We start from the raw sequence: 24,305 nt of genomic DNA, 5'->3' as shown, positions 1-24,305 counted from the left end.
CGTAATTCTCTATCCGGTAACAGCTTAAAAGGAGCAAGAGATACGGGCGGCCACTTACGTTCATCTGGGACCGGTGGGAAAACGTGTCTCCAAACGTTGTACATGTTTTCTAATTTGTACACTTCGTCCACATAACTCATCGGATCCAGACGGAGAATCTGACAAGCTACAATAACATGAGCACATGGATAACGAAGTGCATCAAACGTCCGACAATCGCAAGTCCTATTTCGCAAGTGTACATGATATTGCTCGCCAACAATACCTTGGTGCGGTCTGTCAAACTCTGTTACTCGAAACCATAAGTTGTCTCGATCGTGACACACTATGTGCATGGTGTTTGCCCGCGCCTTGGCCTTGTTAATTTCTTGAACTACCTTACTGCACCATACATGTCATCCCTGTATCTGGCCTGCATAACTTGCTGCTCGCTTTGGAAATAGCGCTGCCAAACGAAAATATGTTTCTCGCACAACCGATGTTATCGGTAGATGACGCATTCCTTTAATAACAGAATTTATGCATTAAGCCAGGTTTGACGTCATATGGTCATATCGTAGGCCACCGTCATATGCTTGTGCCCACTGTTCGAAACGTATGTTACAAAGGTAGTTCGCCCCTTCTCCGTTAATTGAACGTAAAGCTGTCAACATCTCGTGAAAACAGTCTTTATTTATTTCATACCCTGCCAATATAAGTTCATAGTGAATATTACATATCACTTCTACCAATAAAACTAATTCAAATTGAGAAACAAAATAACACAGATATAGGCTAAATACCCATGTTGGTCACTTGTCGTCGTTCGCTCTTAGATGGATATTACCTGTAGTAGTTGGAAGCAACGTGTCTTAGGTAATATCGATGGTGCGTGCACTGCCATAAGCTTCCCTGTCGATCAAATGTAGCTAGTATACCGGTGCCCCGATCTGAAATAACACACATATCAGGTTGGGCGCACACATGCCACCTTAACCTAGAGAGAAAGAAATCTCAGTCATCAGACGACTCCCCCGGTGTTATTGCAAATGTAATTGGAAGAATTCTCTCACCGCCATTCTGTGCCACTGCAAGCAATAGCAATGAGTATACCTACCAAACATAAAGGTACCGTCAATTTGTACCAATGGCTTGCAGTATGGAAATACATCTCGACATTGCTTAAAGGTCCAAAACAGGCATTTGAACACTTGGCATCCACGTAGCAATCGGCCGTTGTAGTACGCGCGTTCCGTTTCAAGGTATGTTATGGCACTTGGGACGTATCTATCTAGCATTTGATACCACTGCCATATTTCATTATATGAGGCGTCCCACCTACTATGCATCTTCTCTAATGTTTCTTGCTTAGCTATCCAAGCCTTGCGGTAAGAGGGCGTGTACCCTATTTGGCTACAGATTGGTAATTAACACCGGCATTAAAGTCTTGGGATCTGCTTTTATCGTGGGCAGTATCAAGCTAGCTAACATAGCTGAATCCATCTTTAGATGATCTTGTGAAACACCTATAAACGGAGTACATTAAATAATGCAACATTACATAATAAAAGTATTATTCAGATACCGTCAATACTGTACCTGCAGCACATGTATGTGGACCTCTGTACTTTTTAATCTCCACAACCCTATCCTTTTCCTTAACGAAAATTAGATTTTCCATGAACATGTGCCATCTTGCACCGCACACTTCGCCTCAAACTTATCAGATTTAGATTTAACAACGTGGTAGTTAACGCCCTTTTTGATGCTATGTTGTTTCAAAGCACCAATAAAACTATCCTTGTTGGTAAACTGATTACCAACTTCAAATTTACCCGAATCTAACCCAGAACTTGTACGATCACGCAACCGGTGTGGTAGATCTGGAAACTCTAACGCACCATCTGTAGACAGATCGACATTATGCATGTGGACTGGAGGTGAGTATGCTCTGAATCGTGGATTTTCTTCTTCATCTGAACTCCTTTCAACATCTTCAGGTACTGTTGGAATAGGCTCCGGTTCAGAAAATAAGCCAACTTCTGCACCATTGGGCCCGGGCTCTCGAGGTGGATCCACATCAGTGTTATCTTCTAACCCACAACCATTTGTAGCGTACGAGGTCCCCTCACCGGTTGACGTCGTAGGGAGTACATCATCCCTTCTTCTGGGCATTTCATAACGTCCCTAATTGGATGTAGATTGCCAACCACTAGAACTTGATGCCGTTCCCCAGTATGTATTTCCAACATCAAACATCGAGCCTCCGACGTACATGTCCCATCCACCGACAGAGTGTCTTGTGGGGGATGTGCATTCAACACCGCTACCAAACATGGGTTGTTCCGTGTTTTCTAACCCGCTAACCTAATGTCGGCCAAGGGTCGTGTATACATCTCAAACACCGGTTGCAAGTACATCATTTGGAGATGTAAATTGTACATATAACTCAATATAATGTGCTCCACTAGCAAGATGAGTCTGCACCACTTCCTTCAAGCTACGAGCACCTTTTATGTCGAACGAGTCATATGTCACCAGATCAACAGAGGAATAGAATCGATACGTAATAGACAAAACTTTCATTGGCATCGTTCCAAAAATTTTACGCCTAATTCTTTTACGAAGTTCTGTCAAATTTATGTTCTGGTTAAAAACTAGTCGTACCGTATTCTCCGACAAAAAAAACACAATTCTCGGTGTGGCAAACCTCACCATCGTAGTAAATAATAGCACTAATACGTTCACTTATATTTGAAACTCTAACCTTCTTAGCCTCTCTAAATTGTTTCTGCTGTGACTTATGCAATCTCAGAATATTTTTTGCCACATTTATAGCCTTAGCCTAAACATGCTACTGTAGCAAAAACGTGTCCACGTGGGCACGATTTCACAAATTCTTCTCATAAAGCATCCTGCTAGAAGTGATTTTATACTATTTGCTCAGAAACGTCAAGTCAAAATTATTTTTCCAAGACCTACTGTAGCAAAAGCGCGTCCACGAGGGCGCGATTTCACAAACTCTTCTCAAATAGCATGCTGCTTGCAGCGTTGTTTTATGCTATTTGTTCAAGAACGTCAACTCAAAATTATTTTTTCAGGACCCACTGTAGCAAAAGCGCGTCCACGTGGGCGCGACTTCTCAAATTCTTCTTATAAATCATCCTGCTTGAAGCGTTTTTAAACTATTTGCTCAAAAATGTCAACTCGAAATTATTTCTTCCAGGACCAACTGTAGCAAAAGCGCGTCCACGAGGGCGCGAATTCACAAATTCTTCTCATAAAGCATCCTGCTTGAAGCGTTTTTAAACTATTTGCTCAAAAACGTCAAGTTGAAATTATTTTTCTAGGACCTATTGTAGCAAAAGCGCGTACACGTGGCCGCGACTTCAAAAATCCTTCTGATAAATCATCCTGCTTTGATTTTATCTTAAAAACCCATAAACACGAAACGTAATCCAATTTTGAATAAATTTTAATTAATTTAATTATGAAACCCTAAACCCTTATCCCTTATTTGTTTACTTTTTTCTCCAAAAACCCTAAAAACCTTAAGGTGGGAAACACGGCAAAATCGCGTCCCTAGGGGCGCGCTACATGCCAGGAAATCGCATCCACGTCAGTGCGCTTTGCTGATGTGGACACAAATCGCGCTGACGTGGACGCGATTTCCTGGCACGTCCCTTGACATTGTGCTGACGTGGACGCAATTTAGGAAAAAATGGCCCATTCCGGTAAATAATAAAATATTGGGTCCATTTCGATAAATTTAAAAAAAATTGGCTTTTTTTAGTATTTTACCCGGATTAGGAGGCACAATAATTTTTTAGGAATTTATAATTTTTTTTAACTTTCCGTAAATAATGATCAGTCGAATTTATGTCTAAATTTTACTATTATTATAAAATATCAACTTTTTATACTATTAATATAAACAATAAATACGATTTTCTTATGTAACTTAATTTTCCTGTACTGTAAGGATATTTTTGGTTTTTGTGATTGAAAGGCTGATTAAATGAAAGAGTCTTATCAAAATTATGTTCACCATTGGATTCATGTGGAAAAAGAATGTTTTTATATGAAAAATGCACTTTTTTGGTGAATAGTATATTGCTAAAAAGCTGATTGTAAGAATATCAAGATATATAAAATCGAATATTAACATGTCAATATTTTATAAAATATCGAAGTAATATCTCGATATCAACTTATGATAAAAAAAAAATAACAAATTCAAGAACCAGTATTTAAGCTCTAGAATAATTTAGATGGCCTTCGTGGCTAAGTGTCTATCTCTCGAAAATACATGGCGAAAAAAAAATTAAGACAGAAAAGGAAACAAGAATGAGTATAGTTTAATTTATAGAATAATTAAGGGATGGAGACCAGCAGGCACTCGTACCAAGAAACTGTGATTTTGGTCTAATTCATTCAATATGAAGCACAAATTTGGATCTATAAATTAAGCGCAAAGGCTTCACCAGGGACTGCTCAAGTCTCCCTTTACAACCCTTGTTCTTCTAACACGATTTCAAGGTATGAATATTCCAATCTTTCCCTTTCATCATTCCATTTTTTTAATTAGAAAAATCACTATTTTCTCTCCTTCATCTTTCAAACATTCAGTAGAAGTAGAAGTTCATACATGTTCTTATCTCATTTTAATGATGTCAAAACCTGCCTTTTCATCTCATTCATTTCAAGATGCGACTGACAAAGGAGTTTGTTATCTAATTTATAGATGGAGATTACCATAAAGGAGTCTGCTATTGTTCGTCCAGCTGAAGACACTCCCAAACGAAGTCTATGGAACTCCAATTTAGATATAGTGATGACAAGATACCACATCCCTACTGTATACTATTACAAGCCAAATGGTTCTTCTGATTTCTTTGATTCTGGAAGGCTTAAAGAAGCTTTGAGCAAGATTCTTGTCCCATTTTACCCTATTGCTGGAAGGTTGGGGTATGATGAAAATGGAAGACTTGAGATAATATGCAACGGTGAAGGAGTTCTATTCGTTGAAGCTGAAATTAGTTCAGTCATGGAACATTTGATTGGTGATTTTACCGAGAACCATCAAGTTTTAAGTTTAGTCCCTAAAGTCGACTATTCTGAAGGAATGTCTTCCTATCCACTTATTGTATTGCAGGTAATCCGCAAACATTTCACCGAAAAAAGGATATAAAATATAAAGGATTATATAATAATAGTTTATTTATTGTGTGTGTATTTTACCAGGTAACTAAGTTCAAATGCGGTGGAGTTTGTCTTGGAGTAGGGATTCAACATACTTTAGGAGATGGCGCCGCGGCTCTTCATTTCATCAATAGTTGGGCTGACACTTCACGGGGCTTGACGCCTGCCATTGCACCATTCATTGATCGAACTCTTCTTCGTGCTCGGGACCCACCAACGCCTAAGCTCCACCATGTTGAATATGACCCTTCACCGGCATTGAAGTCTGCATCAAAATCTCAATCAGATGATCATAAGCCATCCATTGTCTCCACCTTAGCGCTCACAGCTGATCAATTGAACACCCTGAAAGCCAAAGCAAAAGTTGCAAATGCAAACGGTGGTATAAAATATAGCAGCTTCAACATCTTGGCTGCACATATATGGCGTTGTGTAAGTAAAGCAAGGGGTCTTCCAGCTGATCAAGATACCAAGCTGTATTTTCCAGTTGACGGTCGATATAGATTGGATCCTCCGCTCCCACCAGGCTACTTCGGCAATGTAATCTTTACGACTGCACTAATTGCTCAAGCTGGTGATCTCGAAACCGAATCATTTACTGACACCATAAAGAGGATCCATGAACGATTAAATCAGATAAATGATGAATATTTAAGATCAGCTATTGATTACATTGAAAAAGTGCCTGATTTAAACACCTTGGTTAGAGGACCGCATACTTTTCGATGCCCAAACCTTGTTGTTGTTCCATGGAACTGGTTGCCTATATATGAGGCAGATTTCGGATGGGGTCCTCCCATATATATGGGGCCAGGGAATGTCGTTCAAGAAGGCAAAATTTACATACTACCAAGTCCAGTCAACGATGGGAGCTTGTGACTGGCAACTCGTTTAGAGACTCCTCACATGAAAGCCTTTGAAAAACTTCTGTATGAGTTTGAATAGTTATGTTATGGGAGTCTCGCGCGTTTCTTTTCTTTTGTGGTTGACAGATTGTAATGGAAGTTATTGCAGTAGTAGATCCGGGTATGGATGATTTAATGATTGGTGATTTCCTTTTTCTTTGAATGTTGGAAGCTAGATTAAGTTGCATTTCTTAATGGAAACGATTTTTTAGTAATTTGATACTTTTTCGATTTTTTATAAACTGTGATTTATAAGGTATATTCGATTTAGTTTGATACTTTTCGGATTAAGTAATTTGTTAGGTTTTTGTTATAAATATTTTTATATTATATTTGTAAGATTTTTTTGAATTTATTAATATAAATATAATACAATTATAAATATAAGTTTGAGCAACTATAAAAAATTAAAGTATAATCAGATAAAATACATGTATGATAATTGTGCATGGTGAAATTGATTCAACTTTTACCAATGATACTATAACATTTATAAGGTATTTTCATTCGTTGTGAATTTTTATTTTTGTATACTTTATTTACATGTTAAATTTTTTTAGGACTTTAGCTTTACCCATCATGTATTAATTATTCCTATATCTATCTCTATTTTATATAATTTATTATAAGAATATAATTAAGACATTAAAAACCAAATTTCTCACATTAGATGAATTAATCAATCAATTCCAACACTTTTATAATTCTAGTTTGTCTCACACAATTTAAAACACTGGTCATAAATTTAATTAAAAAATACATGTTTATATAAAAATAATTATTTAATATTTTTGTATATATTAACAAGGTTTTGATATTATTGACAAAAGTTGAGAGTCAACATGCATAATTGTCATGCGTGTGTCTCTAGTCCAATCATGTGTTGTTACTATATATGATTTTTAGCTTAATTAATTGGTTTTAATTTAATCCATTTATACTTTATATTAATTTTGATTTTATTTTATAATTACTTAAACATACATTTGAAATTGTACTATAATTGCATTATATTTGTACGAAATATAAACATTTAAAAAGGAGAGAAATTAAATGCAATTTAGATCCAATCCGGAATAAACTAAATCATGCCAATAATTATCATCTATAAATATTGATTTGTAAATTACACCTAATTTTACCTGAACAATGTACCGCCGACCGGGAAATAAGTATTTTACAAATAATTAAAATTTGCATAAAGTTATTTAATATTTTTTATTCATAAAATTATTTAGAAAATAAAGATTTAGTTGTTATAAATTTAATATTTTTTAATATTATAAAAGAGAAACATAATATTATATATAACAGTAAAAGTAACATAAGTAATTTAAGATTTGTATTAAATATTGCAATAGTTTTTATTTTTCTCATTATGAGAATTAAGCAAAAGTATTGGCAAAATTATACTACAGTAAAAAAATGATGTATAGTTCAAAGTGTTATAAATTTTCCGATTGAGTTTGAGTTCGATTGGCATTGGTATTGTTGTTAGTGTAGAAAGACGTGGGTTTGAGTGTGTTGAAACGCATTATCAATAGTTGAAGAGGGGCTATGAGTAATTTTAGATATTGTTTCAAAAAAATGTCATCAAATTTATAAATTTTAAAAAAAATAAAACTGATAATTTTGTAACTTTGAAATTCTAGAAAAATAGAATCAATGTGTAAAATGGGCCAATTTGCAAGTTGAGCCAACGCGAATGATGTCAAGTGTGCACTTAGAAGACGTGCGATCTGCCCTCGTGCCAATGATGTCAAACATGAAAACAGTCTATTGAAGTCATATCATACGATAATATCATGATCGGGTGTGTTATATTAAAACCTCACTAAGTTAATTTAAACTTACCTAGCTTCTTGTTATGCTTTTCAGGTAAAATGGGCTATTCGAAACGTTAGAGAAGGATTAAGCCAGAATTTATTGAGCCTGTGTGAGCTTGTTCCTCTAAACTGTAACATGCATAGGGGCAACCTATAGGCTAAATCTCAGGATTAGAAATTATTGTAACTGAGCTGAACAACATTGTAATTATTCCAGCGTAAGTTGATTGTTACAATTTATCAAAGTTATTATTGTTAATCACCATTAATACACTTGTTAATGTCTTAATTAAAATTTTGTGTGATTGTAGCAAATTCCGGTTTGGCTGATCGATCGGCCGAGTGGTTGGGATACTACACTCGAACCTCATCTAACCTGTGCACTAAACAAAAATACGAATGTTAAGCTTTCCTTAAAGCATACTGGTGTTCAAAAAATTTCCACTAATACTATATTTAATTTGCTAAAATAAAGGCGTGCTAAAAAACATTCAAATAAAGAAATTCAACAACATTTAACTTAAACAATGACAATACAAAATAGATTAAATCAACATAATTTTATCAAAAAATTATGACCAATATGTTGGAAAAATTTTGGTTTGAAAACGATTTACAGCGAAAAGTTAAAAAAATTAAAAATCAACCCAGTTTGTGATATTTATAACAATAAGCCTTAATTAAATATGCATGTGTGTTTTTTGATAAACAGATCCTTAATGTTTTCTAGCTTTCAACTAAACGATCTTCTTCGCTATTCTTGTACCACGAATTGCTTCGAGTGTGAGCTCGAACCAATTGAACCAAAACACAGAACTCTCGAACCAATTGAATCAAAACACAGAACTAGAAAAAGTTTTCTTTTTGGGGATGAAAACAAAAATTCTCTCTTCTTTAATAGAAACCAATAAAATTGTTATTATGGAAAAATATATTTAAAAGTTGAGAATAAATTCTCTCTATTTTTCCGCAGAATAACAATCTCTCAAAAGTTGTGTTAATAGCTCTATCAGTGTCATCTATTTATAGGAAGAGAAGGTAAAACTCTTGTAGAGTTCTAGATGTTTATTTTAAATAGAAAAACAACATCCTACTTAGCGTAGGAGAATGGTGAACGACTCACCCTTGTATTTTTACTAAGGTTTCCGCCCCTTCATGTTATATGAGGGGTTTTCGGCCTCTCTCACATTGAGTCCAATTACGAGTACTTCTTGAGATTTTTTGACCCAGTACTCTATAATGTAATCCAACCTGATTCAGTTTTTTTATTTTCCAAAATAAACTTTAATATTTACATATTAAATAATTTTCTCATCACAATTTTACACCGATAAAATTTTGACGATTTTCCCCTAGTAAAATTTTGACGATTTTACCATCGGTAAAATTTCGAGAAAATTCATTTAATATGTCACAAATCAACATATTCACTATGATTGAATGGTTTATTTTTATTTTTGGACTTCAAAACAGTCTAAAAATAAAAATGCATTCTTCCATCAATTTTTAAGTACTCCTATATAGGATTGCAAATTTCCATTTCCATTTTTGGAAACCTACATTTATTTTCAAATGATTCTATTTTTCCATTTCAGAGAAAATCATAATCATTCCTAATTAATATTTTCCATTTCTTTTTTTCTGTTCATTCTGTTCATTTCTATTCAAACACGCAATTCATTTTTAGTTTCAACGAGCTAGCAATGGGACCGATTGAACATATATAGTTAAGGCTCAAATGATTTATAATTAAGTTTCGACTTTTCGCCTATTAATTATAAATTCATTTGTTCACAAAGTCATTCCACTATAATATTGTGGGTGAACTAGCAGATGGACCGATTAGACATTAAAGAAGACATCCGCATGGTCATCCTCATGATCCCAGCCTCCCTAGCCATACTTGGAGCCACCGATGAAGTAGTTCGACCCTTTTGCTTATTGGGCCTACTATCCTGCTGGGTCATCATACCACGTTGACAAGAGATCTAATCCTACTAGGTTATCATACGACATTACGGGTAATTTTGCCCTTAATTTATTAAGTAATTATTATCCGTGTTTTGTATATAATTTTATTAAAATTAATAGCTAACAATATGATATTTATAGTTGTCGAAACTATTTTTCGAAAAACGGGGTTGACTTTTTTATTTTGAAAACGAAAATGAAAATGGGGAGTCACAACCAATCTTTTATTGAAGTGTGATTGGATCACCTAAAAGCGATTTTGGTCTGCGAGTTTTAGAAAACGGATTCGGGAATCAGTTACGTACGAGGAAGGATTAGCACTCTCGTAACACCCAAAATTGGTACCGAATTAATTATTTAGGGCACGTTTTAGTTCGCTGTAATGGAATAAAGGCGTAATTGGTAATTCTTTTGTTTGGTTGAATGGAATAGAATAGAGGCATAATAGTATTCTTGTGTTTGGTTGAATGGAATAGAAGTATAATAGCATAAGGAAAAAAAAAACTAAAATGACTAAAATACCCTTAACAATATTTTTTTTAGGTAGATGATTATTGTTATTATTATTAAATTTTAATAAGATTATTAATATAAATAATAAATAATTTAATCATATTTTAACATAATTATTATTAAATATAATTTAATAAAAATATATAATTTAATAAAATATATGAATTTACTAAAATCATAATGTATAATACTATAAAATATAATTTAAAATAATTATTTAAATTTAAAGTTTATTTTTCCTTTTCATTAAATTAATGTCCCCAAAAGCAATTATTTTCCATATTTCCTTTTTTTTTCGAAACAGAACAAGTTCTTTTAAAAGTAGGATAATTTTAAAAATAAAATATCATTAACTAATTATTCTTGACTTAATCTCTTTTACTTGTCAGTAAATAAATAAATATAGTAAAAATATTCCAAATGAAACTTACCTTTGTTCTAAAATTTACGGTCAAACGATCAAAGGTTGTGAAAGAGACTGCGAACTCGTATATTAAAATTTTGAAGGGAATGAAAATAGGACTGTTAAAATCATATGGCTAGCGATCTAAACTAAGTAAAAGGCATAAACCAGGAAATAAACAAGCACCCATGGCTTATTGTGTGGCCGCTCTCCCCATAAATCCATCTAACGTGCATAGATGGATCACTTTCATGTCCCTCAACTTCTTCTAGCTTTGTTTGGTGAATAGTTTTCTCTTCCCCGGCCACGCTTTCCGCCTCTGAAGTGCTTTCCTCCCCTACTAAAAGGAGTAACAGTTGAATTTAAACAGAAGAAAGAACAACATTGAAAAGGGACTTGCTTATCCAAACTAAATAACAAAAGCTGTAGAATACGTTTATCGGCACTGACCTTCCTTGGAAGCGCTTGTTTCCACTGTGCTTTTCTTGGTTACTGCGAAGTAAACTCCAATATTCTCTCTCGGCATCACCTAAAAATATTACCCGGCACTTTATCAGTTGCTCATCTAATATATCAGATTCATATCATGACCTAAAGTCATTAGTTCCTCTTGTATTACATAATATTCTCTCAGCATCACCTAAACATATTACCCAGCACTTTTATCAGTTGCTCATCTAATATATCAGGTTCATATTATTGACCAAAAGTCATTAGTTCCTCTTGTATTACATATTATTAATATTGGGATCAACATGCAACAAAAATGGGAAATTAAATCAAATGGAATTTTTTTTTCTTTCCTCACCAGTAACTGGTTCTAAAGTGGCAATGAAATTTTTGACAACCAGACCACCTTCATTAGCCAGAACTGCAGCAGCACGAGCTTTCTGGGCTACTTCAGGTTCATCAAACCGAATGTAACCCTTCTCCTCACCAGCTTTGAAGTCAATATACTTCACATGTAAAGAATATATGTCATGAGTAAGAACGTTAAGATACAACTGCCTAGTACAATGTCAAATATTTAAGAAAAAAGAGAGATATCTACCTTCACAGTGCCAAATTTTCGGAAGGCCTCCTTCAAATCTTCCCGTAAAACAACATTCATATCGTCTTTGAAAACAGATGCAGTGTTTTTATGTTCTGTTCCCTCATCCTTCTGGACGGGACTTTTGTTCTCCGTTTCGTCACCCGACACAGGTTGTTTATCATCAACCTTATCTTTGTTACCTTCGTCATTTTCTGTAGTCTTCTCTTCATTCTTCTCAGTAGCACCATCCTTTGCAGGTTCATCAGAACCATTTTTCTCTGCAGAGTCCCCACCTGAAATGTTCTTCAATGCAAATGCAACAACCAAGCCCTTGGGGTATCTGTGACAAACCATTACATGGACTTTAATTACAAACATTATGGCAATAAAAAAACTAATGCCATTTAAAGATTGTGATTAATTACTTACTTATCCTCTGCATTCGAACGGTTCTCTATTCGAACCTGTGACTGGATGATTATCCTCATATTCTTCTGCTTCTTCTTCTCTTATAGCATCAAAATCCTTCCTGAAAAGAACATTGTACGAACAATCACATCAGAAAATACAATTGAAAGAGCAACAACCCTACACTAAAAGTCAACAGTGCTTTCTATCCATTTCACAGTATAACACAATTACCAAAACAAATTGCAACAGAATGCACGGTGGCGAGTAATACTTACTTAGGTTTCAGTTGAAATTCAGCGCCTGCATAAACCAAGCTTTGCTCCAAAACCTTTTGTGCATCTTCCTCAGCTGAGAATTCAATCAAAGCAGTGCCACAAAAATACTTTTTGTTTGCTACATGACGAGGTAACCTCACACTAGTTACCTACAAGAAAAGTAAGAAGGCAATCAGTTTACATTGAAACGCAAACATATTTAGAACCCTTAAAACACATAATCAGTTATCAAATGAGTAAAATAACAATAGATAAGAAAACAACCATGGAGCAAATACCTTAGCATATTTACCAAAAAAGGCTTCTACATCTTCCGTCTTGACATTAAACTCAAATGGTGATGCAGCAATTGTTCTACTGTCTAATTGCTCTAACAATTCTTCAGGCTCTAATAGTGCGGTGCTTCTACCAACTTTTCTTCCCTGAAAGATCGAAACCTGCATTTAAAATTATGTGGAAAAAAAAATCTTTGTTTGGCTTAGCTTAAGAGAAAAAGTGAAGAAATTCTCCTTTTTTATCTTCATTTTCGATTTTGATAAAACTTACCATCTTCAGAAACCCTGAGGGAAGAGGAAGTTCTGAGAGTTTCAGCAACGGCATCCAAAGTAGCCTCTCGCACTTCTTCCGCCTTCACATCCCTTAAATTCAAATGGCTTCTCATCTTTGAAAACGGACAAATCAATGCCAAACTAACCACTTTTTTGGTAATTCACGGTCAAATGAGAGTTCTAAAAATAAACAATCAAATGAAAGTGAAACAGGAATAGAAATCGGGAGCTGCTGTTTGATGTTGGGAGGGAGAGGGTGGAGGTGGCTTTCGGGGGTTGGGAGGGTAAAACAGGGCAAATCACAATCGGGAGGGTTAAACGGAGCTAAACTGAGGTTCCAAAGGGGAATAGAAATTGGTCATTCAGCAGGAATACACACGTATACACACGTGATGTAATAAATACGTAATAGGGCATTACAATCAACCAAACAGATGAATAGGTGGGGTTCACGAAATATGGTTGTAATGGAATATGTTAAGGTCGAATGAAAAAGATTAAAAAAACGATTCTTCTCTTAAAATTTTTATTGAAATTTATTAATTTGAAAATTAAAAAAATTTAGTCTTCTTGCTTCAATGAAGAAATCGAAATCCCCATAAGTTGGGCGCGACTCCTTGAAGTTTCAAAGACAGCACCGAATTTTTCTTTATTTAAAAATCTCGTCTCGAGATAACATAATGCTATATCCAATAAGTTAGGACACAATATTTTGAATCGTCGAGATAACCTTTAATTTGGAATCTTTGCTTTAATTAAAAAAGAATACCCGGTTACTTAAATTCAACGAGGAAGATTGAGGCCCAGTAAGTTAGAGCACAATCTTCTCGAGAATCTTGGATACCGAGTATTATTTTATAAATCCTTGAATGAAAAATGTAAGGTGATTAAATGACAATATGCAACGCAAAAGGATAATTTGTTAATAAATTATACATTAATCAAATGAACGGTAGATAAATACAAGCAAGTAATACACATAACAACAATAATCTCATGTAAATACTCACATTGGCTAATAAGTAGAAACTAATTAAAATCAAGCAATTTTACATAAACACTAACGAAATATACAAATTTAAGCATAATTTAAGAAATAAATATAATATATGTAAATTAAAATATTAAAACAAATTTAAATAAATTAACAATATTAAAATAAGTTGAAATGAATTAAAGATGTTAAAATATTTGAAAGAAATAAAATATCTATATAACAATACGAAATTAACAATAGATTATATATGTATAATGAAAATCATTTAATATGAAATATGTATGCATAAATAGTATTACGTAAAAATATATATATTTATACAAATCTAAAAATATGTAATGAGTGAATTTGGAGAATATATTGTAGAATAAATTCAAACAATATTAATAATAATATATTATATGAGATTTTAAAAGTAATTTAAAACAATAATACATATAAAATAAAGTAATGTATATATAATAGGAAAATATATAAGCAAATAATATTATCAATAATAGCAGTAATAGTAATAATATTAATAATAATGAAAATAGTAATAACAATAATTATAATAACAACAACAATAATCTTAATATTAATGAAAATATTAAACTAATTTAAAAAAACACAAAAAAAAAGATTAGATTGCAACTAAAACGAAATTAATTGGGGAATAATGTAAATAAAACAGAATAAGGGCCAATGTGCAATGCGCGAATGACATGAGAGTTAATTTGGAAATATTCTCAACCCTCCAAAACGCTGTGTTGCAACATGGACTAAAATAAAACGAGAAACAAATTAAAGGGCGAATTTTTTTTTAAAAAAAAGAACTTATTTGAACACGCCACAAAAGAGAGAGGACCATTTACGAAAATTTACCTCTGGGACAAAACACGCGGGTCAAGGGCCTGAAACGGCGCCATTTTGCGCCTGGTGCTTTAAATCAAAACGACGCCGTTTTGATAAGCTTTATAAATCAACTTTTTTTGTCAAAAAAAAAACATTTTATTCCTTTCTCAAAAAAAACCTTCAAAAATCCTCTCAAAGCCCCTCCTCTCCTTCCAGATCCCGATAGGACTCCGGTGTCGCACCACCGCGACGGCCGCCGGTCACCGGTGACGGTGTCGCCTTCCGCGGTGGCTGAAGAATTTCAAATATATTTTGTTTGGTTTTTTCGACTTCCGGACCCAAAAATTACCAATTTTCGCCAAAAAGGTACGATTTTTACCCTTTTCTTTTTTATTTCCGATTTAAAAAATAAATAAAATAAAAAAATAGAAGGTAAAACATCTACCTTCAAAAATGGCTTGTATTTGAATTGATTTTTCTCTACTTTTTTTTGATTCATCCGTGTGTATCAAATACATAAATTCGGGGCATTTTTATAGCCCGAAATTTCCTATTTTCCCTACTTTTACACTGTTTGTGTTGCTATTGGACTCTCCTAGTCCTTTTACAGGTATAAACGTGGAGGTGTGGCACAAGGCGTGGCGCTCGTGGAGGAGGGCTGGTTCCAAGTCGTGCGGTGGCTGGATGCTGTGCTGGAGGCTGCTGAAGGCAATGTTAGGGGCGGCGGCTGCTTTTTTTTCTGCTTAGGGTTTCTTCTTTTTTTGGGGGGGGGCTAGGGTTTAGTTGGGTTTAGTTGGGCTGTTTGGGTATGTATTGTAATTTGGACATTTTTTGGACTTTAATTTATTTATTTTATTTGTTAATTTCATAGCATTTTTTTCTCTCTTTGTTTTACAAATATTGGGAACATTCTTTAATACTAAAATTAATTTATTCTTATCTTTAAATTTACAATATATATATATTAATCCAGCTTATTAGTAAATTTTCACATCTTAATATATAATAACCATCAACCTGTGCATGGGCCATAAAACTAATAAAATAATATATTTAATTAGGTGCTAATATGTTAATAACCATAATTTAAAATTAAGGGTTTAAAAAAATAAAACAATTCAAACAAATTCTCATGTTCAAAATATTGTTGAATAACAAAATATTTACCTAGCCAATAAGGGTTCTAATTATTTCTTAATTTTTTTTATTTGTTTTCAATTAAACTAATAGATATATTTAGACACAGTTTAAAGTAACAACTTTGTAGGTTTCAAACAAATAGGCTCATGTTTATACAAATATGCATTTAATTTTCTTTAAATATTTCTTTATTTTATAAGATTTTCACGAACAAATACTCATTGAATTGATTTTTTTTCAAATATAAAAGACGCCCAATCATTAAAATTTATCGTATCCTTAGATTTTATCGTCTCTTATCTTTGCATGCAAAGTAAATAATCAGACAAGACGAATAAATTTTCAAGTAAAGTGACACCATACAAACCTTAAAGCATGGAGGAAACAATGGTTGTTATTGTGGGAGCAGGCCCTGCCGGCCTAGCCACCTCGGCTTGCCTGAACCGCCTTTCGATCCCTAACATTGTGTTGGAAAGAGAGGATTGCTATGCTTCTCTTTGGAAGAAAAGGTCATATGATCGCCTCAAACTTCACTTAGCAAAGCAATTTTGCCACCTTCCATACATGGATTTCCCACCTAATGCACCAACTTATGTTCCCAAAAATGGGTTTATAGATTACTTAGACAATTACGTCTCACACTTTGGCATAACCCCAAGATATCTCCGATCCGTTGAGTCAGTTATTTATGATTCGGACGCTGAAAAATGGCAGATTGTTGTCAAGAACATGACGACTACCGACAATGTGATCGAGACTGAGGTGTATACGTCGAGGTTTCTTGTAGTAGCCAGTGGCGAAAATAGCCAAGGTACAATCCCTGATATCGATGGTCTTGATAGCTATGTAGGGGAATACATCCACTCTAACCAATATGAAAATGGGAGGAAATTTAGAGGCAAAGATGTTCTAGTTGTTGGTTGTGGAAACTCTGGCATGGAGATTGCTTACGATCTTTGGAATTGGGGTGCCAACACTTCCATTGTCGTTCGTAATCCGGTAAGAACAAAACCCTCATAAAATGAATGATGTCCATTCTTTTTTGTTTACAAAACTTTTCATTCTGTTCTCTATCTTTACAATATTTTTCTCAGTTCTTTTGTTTCGACGTAAACTTCTTGAAGATGAACTGGATTTGAATGTAATTTATAGGTACATGTGCTAACCAAAGAGATGGTGAAAATGGCAATGATCATGTCACAATACCTCCCATGCAAAGCAGTGGATATAATCACTGTGGCGATTAGTAGATTAAAATATGGGAAGCTTTCGAAATATGGTATTCGAATGCCAACGAAGGGGCCATTCCATCTGAAGGAAACAACAGGTCGGTCCCCAGTCATTGATGTTGGAACCATTAGTAAAATTAAAAGTGGAGAAATCAAGGTAAGTAAATAGTATACCGGTTTTTAAGCCATCTAAATATCTATAACCCATGATTTTGTAAAAATTAGATAAATGGTAACTTTGATCATTTGTTAAGGTTTTACCTGGTATGGAATGCATAAAAGATAATGAGGTTGTGTTTACAAATGGCGCGACAGTACAGTTCGATGCCATTGTTTTTGCCACTGGTTATAAAAGCACAGTCCGGAATTGGCTTAAGGTATAATATCAAAACGTTTCCCTTCCTCTTTATTTTCCTATGTATGTATATTGTAGTTGTTAGAATGGACCCGATTAAGCAACAAGTAACAAAAAAATAGCGGAATAAATTGAGAAATTGAATATATAAATTTAACGTGAAAAAATCCCTCCAAAGAGGATAAAAACTCACGGGCAAAGGTAATTTTACTATAATGGCAAAAGAACGAAGAGTACAAAAGATGGAAATAAAAACTAAACCTCGAAAACAAAGAACCCTCAAAACGTAAACACAAAATTATCTAAATGTGTTATGAGTTCTAATTTTTAATGGTTGTATTTTCTAAGGTTGCAAAAGAACATATTTATAGGCTAAATTAGTAGGTCAAATAAACTATGCTAATAAATGTTAAATATATTATATTAATAAATACTAAATCTTTTAGAAAAAAAATATATTTTGTTTAACTTGACTTGCAAGCAATTTCTTAAAATTTGGGTAGTTATGATGAGATATTAAATGGTTCAATATTATTGCAGGGAAGCTATGAAAGTTTTGATGAGAAAGGAATGCCCAAAAGAAGCTTTCCGTATCACTGGAAAGGGGGGAATGGAATTTACAATGCTGGATTTTCAAGAAGAGGACTGAGAGGTATTTCCAGTGATGCACAAAATATAGCAAATGATATATACATAAACATCACTGCTGATTAGAGTTAATGTGTAGCACTTATAGACTGGGGTTTTGTATATTGATGATGATTCTGGGTTCTATCACCTTTAACAAAGTGATAAAATTGAACCTTATGTGTGTCTATATACAATAATAAACATATATTTATATATGCTCTTGAATTTTTAAATTTTCCTTATTGAAATCATACACTACACATGTTTCTTTAGATATTAATTTTAAAATTAGTATATGTAAATATGAATATCAATTTTACCCTCTTAATTATTTGTACGTTATTTTGTTTTTTAATTTAAAAAATTCATTTTAGTCTTTCATCTAATTTTTCATCTTTTTTTTTATTTTTAAACTTATTTTTTTATCAAATCACCTCAAAATAAAAGGAAAAGTTAACATTTTTTAACTTTGTTGACATTGCATATACGTAAATAATACATCAACATTTAATTAATTTTTTAAAGTTTAAAAAATTCAAAAAAATTATAAAAGCTATTTTAAAAAATTAAAAATCATTAAAATTATACAAAAAAATTATTTTTTAGTATTTTTGAATTTTAAAAAAATTAATTAAATGTTGACCTGTCATCTACGTGGCAATACCTGTCATCTACGTGGCAATCCATGTATATGCCACGTCGGCAAAGTTTTCATCCATTTTTGGGGTGACTTAACAAAAAATACAAATTCAACAACTAAAAGAGACGAAAAGTTAAAATAATGACTAATTTTATTTTTTTAAGTTGGAGGGCCAAAAAAGTCATTCTACCTTATCTGTAAATTTAAAAAAAAATTGACTACCTGTATATAGAATATTATTATTCATTTAAAGCTTTCTAAGGAAGGGTTAATATATATATGGTAACTCCTTAATTTGACTGTCGAAACTATTTTTTTTTTGTAAAAGGGGGTCGACTTTTATTTTGGAAACGAAAATGGGAGTCGCTACCAATCTTTTTTATTAGGTGTGATCGGATCACCTCGCAATTTGATCGTTTTAATAAATAGTTTGATTTATTAAAACATTATTTTTCGGTCTGCAAAAATATAGAAAACGAGTTCGGGAGTCAGTTACGCACAAGGAATGATTAGCACCCTCGATACGCCCAAAATTGATACCTAGTTGATTACTTAATGTCTTGGTGTTGAAAATTAAAAACTCGAAAAGAATTTAAAATACGATCCCTCTTTATATTGTATTATTTTTAATTAAAATAACTCGAATAAATCAAAATGTGTAAAATGCCTCCTCATCTCGAAGTAACAAAATGTCACATCCCGTAAGTTAGGACACGGCACCTCGTATTTTGAGAATAAGCTTGCCTTTTGTTTTTTTATTTAAACCTCATTTATTTTTATTTTAAAAGGATATTCGGTTATTTAGGTTCAACGCGAGAAAAATCGAAACCCAGTAAGTTAGGGCATGCCTTCTCGAATTTCCAAATACGGAATATTGCCTTTATTTTCAAAATTTTCTTTTTTTATGAATTTGAGTAAGAATTAATGTAATAGTTAACAAGATACATGTTTAATTTATTCAAACATCGTGTGAAAGCGATCAAATGTTTTTTTTAATCATAATGTACAGTACAATAATGATGAAATAATGTAAAATAACTATATGAGTAGAATATTTAAAAGGTAAACAATAAATATTGGAATACAACAATAGTAATGATGAAGTTATAATAACAACACCAAATAATAATAACAATAATCATATTAACTACTATTCTAATATTAAAAATAGTAAAAGTGAATTAAACACTAATAATAATAATGAAATGTATAAACAAAGGAATAAATAACAATATAAATTCTAAATACAAGAAAAGTAAAGAAATAGATAAATGAAAAATTATATAAATAAATAAAACAGAACAACACAAAAATAAATAAATAAATAAAAGCTTGAAACTAAACGAATAATGATTAAATTGGAAATAAAATGAAATTTAGAACCTAAATTATAAGAAAATAAATGAATAAACACAAAAAAGCACTAGATTCAAACTCGAATGGAATTTATGGGGCATAAATTGGAATAAAAAATGAGGTAAAGGACCACATTGAAAAAGCGCGAATAACATAGAGAGACCAAAAAGGAAAATATTCCCGCCCTCCAAAACGCAGCACTTTACACGGGGCTGAATTGAAATAAAAGAAAAATCATAGAGTAAAAATTGAAAATAAAAATAAACTATATTAAAAAGATAGAAAATGCGGAAAGACTAAAAGAGAAATTGCCCATTAATCAAAAACACGCGAATCCTCCTTGGCGGGTCAAGACAACACGCGGATCCTAGGGTGAAACGACGTTGTTTTGGCCACTGGGATTACGGCCCAAAACGGTGCCATTTCAATCCTTTATAACAACCATTTTTTTTCAAAAATTTCATTTCCCCTCTTCTTTAAAAAAACTCAGAATACTCTCTCCCCTCTCTCTCACCTCCCCTCTCCAGCCATGGCTCCGGCTGTCGGATTCGGCCATCGGTCACTGCGCCTGCCACTGATCACTGGCAACGGCGCTGCCGTCCACGGTGGTCGAAAATTGCCCCGAACCCATTATGGACCCCCTATTTCGCATAAAAAACTGATTTAAAGCCCAAAATCTTAAAAATAAAGTTTAAAAAAAACTCTAAAAGAGAGAAAGCCTTTCGGCTTCCACCACTCTCCGTCGCGGCCCTTGGCCGAATCCCAAAGGATTTGACGGCCTTGCGAATTGAAGGTGGCCCCAACGGTGACACCCTGACGAAACAACAGGTAAAAAATAAAAAAAAAAATTTCTTCTTATTTATTCTTTTTTAAATCTGAAATCACTATCTTTTTTATAATATGATTTTTTTGTATTTGATTTCTCCCCCTGTAAACGTTACAATCCATGGCCTTTATAGCCAATATTACATTGTTTATTATTTCTCTTTGCTACTGTTCTCTGTTGCTACTTTGCGTGTCTGTTCTTCCTTGCAGGTAACGATGGCAAAAAGGTGTCAGATGGCACGTGGAGGGGACAACACGAAGAGGCAGTGTGGCTAGGGTTTCTGCTGAAGAGTTTAGGTTTTGGACCACTTGGGCCGTTAGGTTTTTCTTAATTTTTGGGTTTGTAATGTTTATTTTGGCTTTGTAATTTATTTTGTTAGGCTTAGGCAAATTGGGGCTATTACAGTTGCCCCTCTTTGCTCGTTGTCGTGTAACGAGAATAGAGCAAAGATTTTACGAAGGACCAATTTTGCCTGATTTCACTGAATCTTGACTTCTTGGTGCTCATCTTCTTCAAGTAGCCTCATTCTAACCCACTGCCATTTTAGGGAGATGAGACATACGGTTTTAGTCTGTTCCACTACAACTTCATAGAGATAAGATCCGCCATAATTTGTAGCTTTAATTTGTTCCACTGCAACGCTAGGGAAATAAGATTCGTTGTCTTCAGTTTGCTCCGCTGCAACTTCATGGAGATAAGGCTGGTGGTTTTAATCTACTTCACTGCATCTTCAGGGAGATAAGATTCGCCATGATGACTTCAATCCATCCCACTGCAACTTTAGGGGTATAGAATTAGTTGCTTTAATCTGCTCCACTGCAACTTTAGGGAGATAAGATTCGTCATGATGGCTTCAATCCATCCCATTGTAACTTCAGGGGTATAGGATTTGTGGTTTAACTGACCTATTCTCTAGAAAACATGACCTGTAGAATCCATTTTATGGACCTATTTATGCCTTGTGATTAGGATGTCATGATCAGAATGAATCAAATGCTCCTAACTAGATGTGTATGAATGATATTTGCATAATGTCATTTTTCGAGAATGATCCTTCTTTAATGCTTAGGTTGTCATTGCTTGTTGTTCATTAAGGTTCTATCATTGATGTGTTACCAAGCCTTCTTGTTCAACTAGTATCTTTAATAGAAAGTCCAAAGAAATAGTCACAATTTAGACTATTCTTTCTCAAATGTTTCCAACCCTTAGGTTTGGTTAGTTCTAAATAATAATCCTGTTTCAGGTCCTCGTACTATTTTGAAGCTTTCAGAGTAATATGCACAACTCCTTTTATTAAAGTATTATTAGTCCATTAATCGTTATGTCAATGCAAAATGCTTGAAAAAGATTATAATGATGGACAAAATGGAATTTTATTGAGAGTAAAGATCGAAATGAATAAACTAATCAAGATAGCAAATTTTGCTAAGATATGAAATGAATATGATGAAAATAGGTGCCCCAGATATCGTAGCATGAGCTTCTCTACACAAAACTTCTCGTGGGCCTTTTGAACCTGATACGTGTTTAGAATTCTTAGAAGACTTTGTTGATGCCCCAAGGTGTAACATCCCTCCTTCTTGTTAATTCAGAGAGGACAAGACTACCACATGCCCCATATTCAATGAAACTTTGAATTGCCCTTTTTCCTGGGTTTTCAATTCAAAACTCATTTGGTCTCAAGGCGCCCTTTGCGAATTTTCACCTTGGCCTCTCCTTTTTCTTTTTGTTCTTTTGTTCTTTTCTTTTCTCTCTTTTTTTTTATGAAATATTTTTTGATTGAATTTGAACTCATAGGATTAGGCAAGTCCTTGTTATCCCTCCTGGTCAAAATCAACGGTTTTCCAAATAAGAACTTCTAAATAAGGTCCTTTCCAGTTTGACATCCACTTTCTTCTGAAGTCCTTTTGTAGGGGAAAGATCTTCTTCCATACCAGGTCCCCCTCATGGAATTCTCTAGGGTGAACTTTTTGGTGAGCTCGCATTCTTTGTTTTTCATACGTTTGACCATGACGGATAACTTTAAACCTTTCTCTTCAATCGGGATTGGATCCAAAAAACTCGGAGAGAAGGAATCTCGAATTTAATGGGTAAAACCACGATAAGCCAAAGAGAAAGGTATTGCCCCGGTAGAGGATTTTTTTATTTTGTTTTGTTTTGTGTTTTTTTTGCCTCCACTTCATTGTTCATTTTGGAGGCGATATGGTGTTAATCTTGAACAGACTGCAAACTTCTGATATCATGCTGTTGTTCAAATTTAGTGCATTATCAGATATGATCTTTTTTGGTATTTCATACCGACATATAATTTTTTTAAGATTTTACTAACTATCGACTTTGTGACATTGGCATATGAAGTCGCTTCCACCCACTTAGTGAAAATGAATCGATGGCTGCCAGAAACTTTTGGCAAGATCGACCCAATGACATCCATGCCTCGATAGAATAAAACTATATATTCTATTGATTCTTTGTAATGTAGGATCTGTTTCTCATCTTGTTCTACCATCCTTAACAAATTAGGAGATAAGCTACAGTCTCAGTCATCTTCAAAGTCCTGAGGTTCCTGTGGACACATATCTTGCTCAAAAAGAGGTTCTGAGTCAATAGTAGTGTCGCCCATATCTTGATATCTGGAGACCTATTATAGGGATGAAGGAAGATTAAAAGAAACAATGAATCAAAGGATAATTATATGTGTGGTATGAGTATGAATAAAATGAAAGGAACAAAAGAATGTTAGCCAAAACGAGATACAAAGATGTATTCCATTGAAATAAAAAATAGTGGACATGTACCTTTTTCACAAAAGGATTTCTATCGCTCCCAGGCTTAAAGCAATAAGAGTTCTGAATATTACTCTGAAATGGTCCTAAAAACTATAAGAATCTTCTCCATAATCCAATTGTTCAGATCACCTCTAGGGATGTAGGAGCAAATTCCTAATAGGTTCTTTTTTGTTTTTGTTTTTTTAGTTCCTTTTTCAAAGGCACAAACATCTTTCCCTTCCGAACTATCGATATCTTCAAAGAATTCCAATTCTTTATCATCCATCAGGCTCTGTACTAGAGTTCTGAACTCGATGCACTTTTGGATTTTAGGAATTTTATTGTATACAATGAAATGTAATGTTAATGAATGGAAAAGATGCAAGCAAAAAGGCGTTGATTCTAGTTCAATTCTATTAGAACAACTTTACTAGAAAACAAGTTTCTTTACATAAAGCGGATAC

At 33.6% G+C, this 24,305-nt stretch overlaps 3 protein-coding genes and 1 pseudogene across 3 annotated transcripts; 3 read left to right on the top strand and 1 right to left on the bottom strand.

Annotated features, from left to right (window-relative positions):
• The first annotated feature begins 4,320 nt into the window (after positions 1-4,320).
• Positions 4,321-6,222, top strand: LOC107914646 (shikimate O-hydroxycinnamoyltransferase). The gene is made up of 3 exons (XM_016843616.2): positions 4,321-4,518; positions 4,724-5,134; positions 5,224-6,222. The coding sequence occupies exons 2-3, from the start codon at positions 4,724-4,726 to the stop codon at positions 6,058-6,060; spliced, it is 1,248 nt and encodes a 415-aa protein (XP_016699105.1). The 5' UTR covers positions 4,321-4,518; the 3' UTR covers positions 6,061-6,222.
• Positions 6,223-10,862: 4,640 nt separating this feature from the next.
• On the bottom strand, positions 10,863-13,431 carry LOC121203479 (la protein 1-like; annotated as a pseudogene).
• Positions 13,432-14,767: 1,336 nt separating this feature from the next.
• On the top strand, positions 14,768-15,754 carry LOC121222049 (uncharacterized). The gene is made up of 3 exons (XM_041101933.1): positions 14,768-14,773; positions 14,954-15,263; positions 15,508-15,754. Exons 1-3 carry the CDS (start codon positions 14,768-14,770, stop codon positions 15,642-15,644), a joined length of 453 nt encoding a protein of 150 aa, XP_040957867.1. The 3' UTR covers positions 15,645-15,754.
• Positions 15,755-16,412: 658 nt separating this feature from the next.
• On the top strand, positions 16,413-18,335 carry LOC107916077 (probable indole-3-pyruvate monooxygenase YUCCA11). The gene is made up of 4 exons (XM_016845250.2): positions 16,413-17,036; positions 17,190-17,423; positions 17,521-17,643; positions 18,162-18,335. Exons 1-4 carry the CDS (start codon positions 16,413-16,415, stop codon positions 18,333-18,335), a joined length of 1,155 nt encoding a protein of 384 aa, XP_016700739.1.
• Positions 18,336-24,305: the final 5,970 nt, after the last annotated feature.

The sequence above is a fragment of the Gossypium hirsutum genome, chromosome D10 (assembly GCF_007990345.1).
Source record: "Gossypium hirsutum isolate 1008001.06 chromosome D10, Gossypium_hirsutum_v2.1, whole genome shotgun sequence".
Lineage (NCBI taxonomy): Eukaryota > Viridiplantae > Streptophyta > Magnoliopsida > Malvales > Malvaceae > Gossypium > Gossypium hirsutum.
This window is presented reverse-complemented; position numbering and strand designations above follow the sequence as displayed.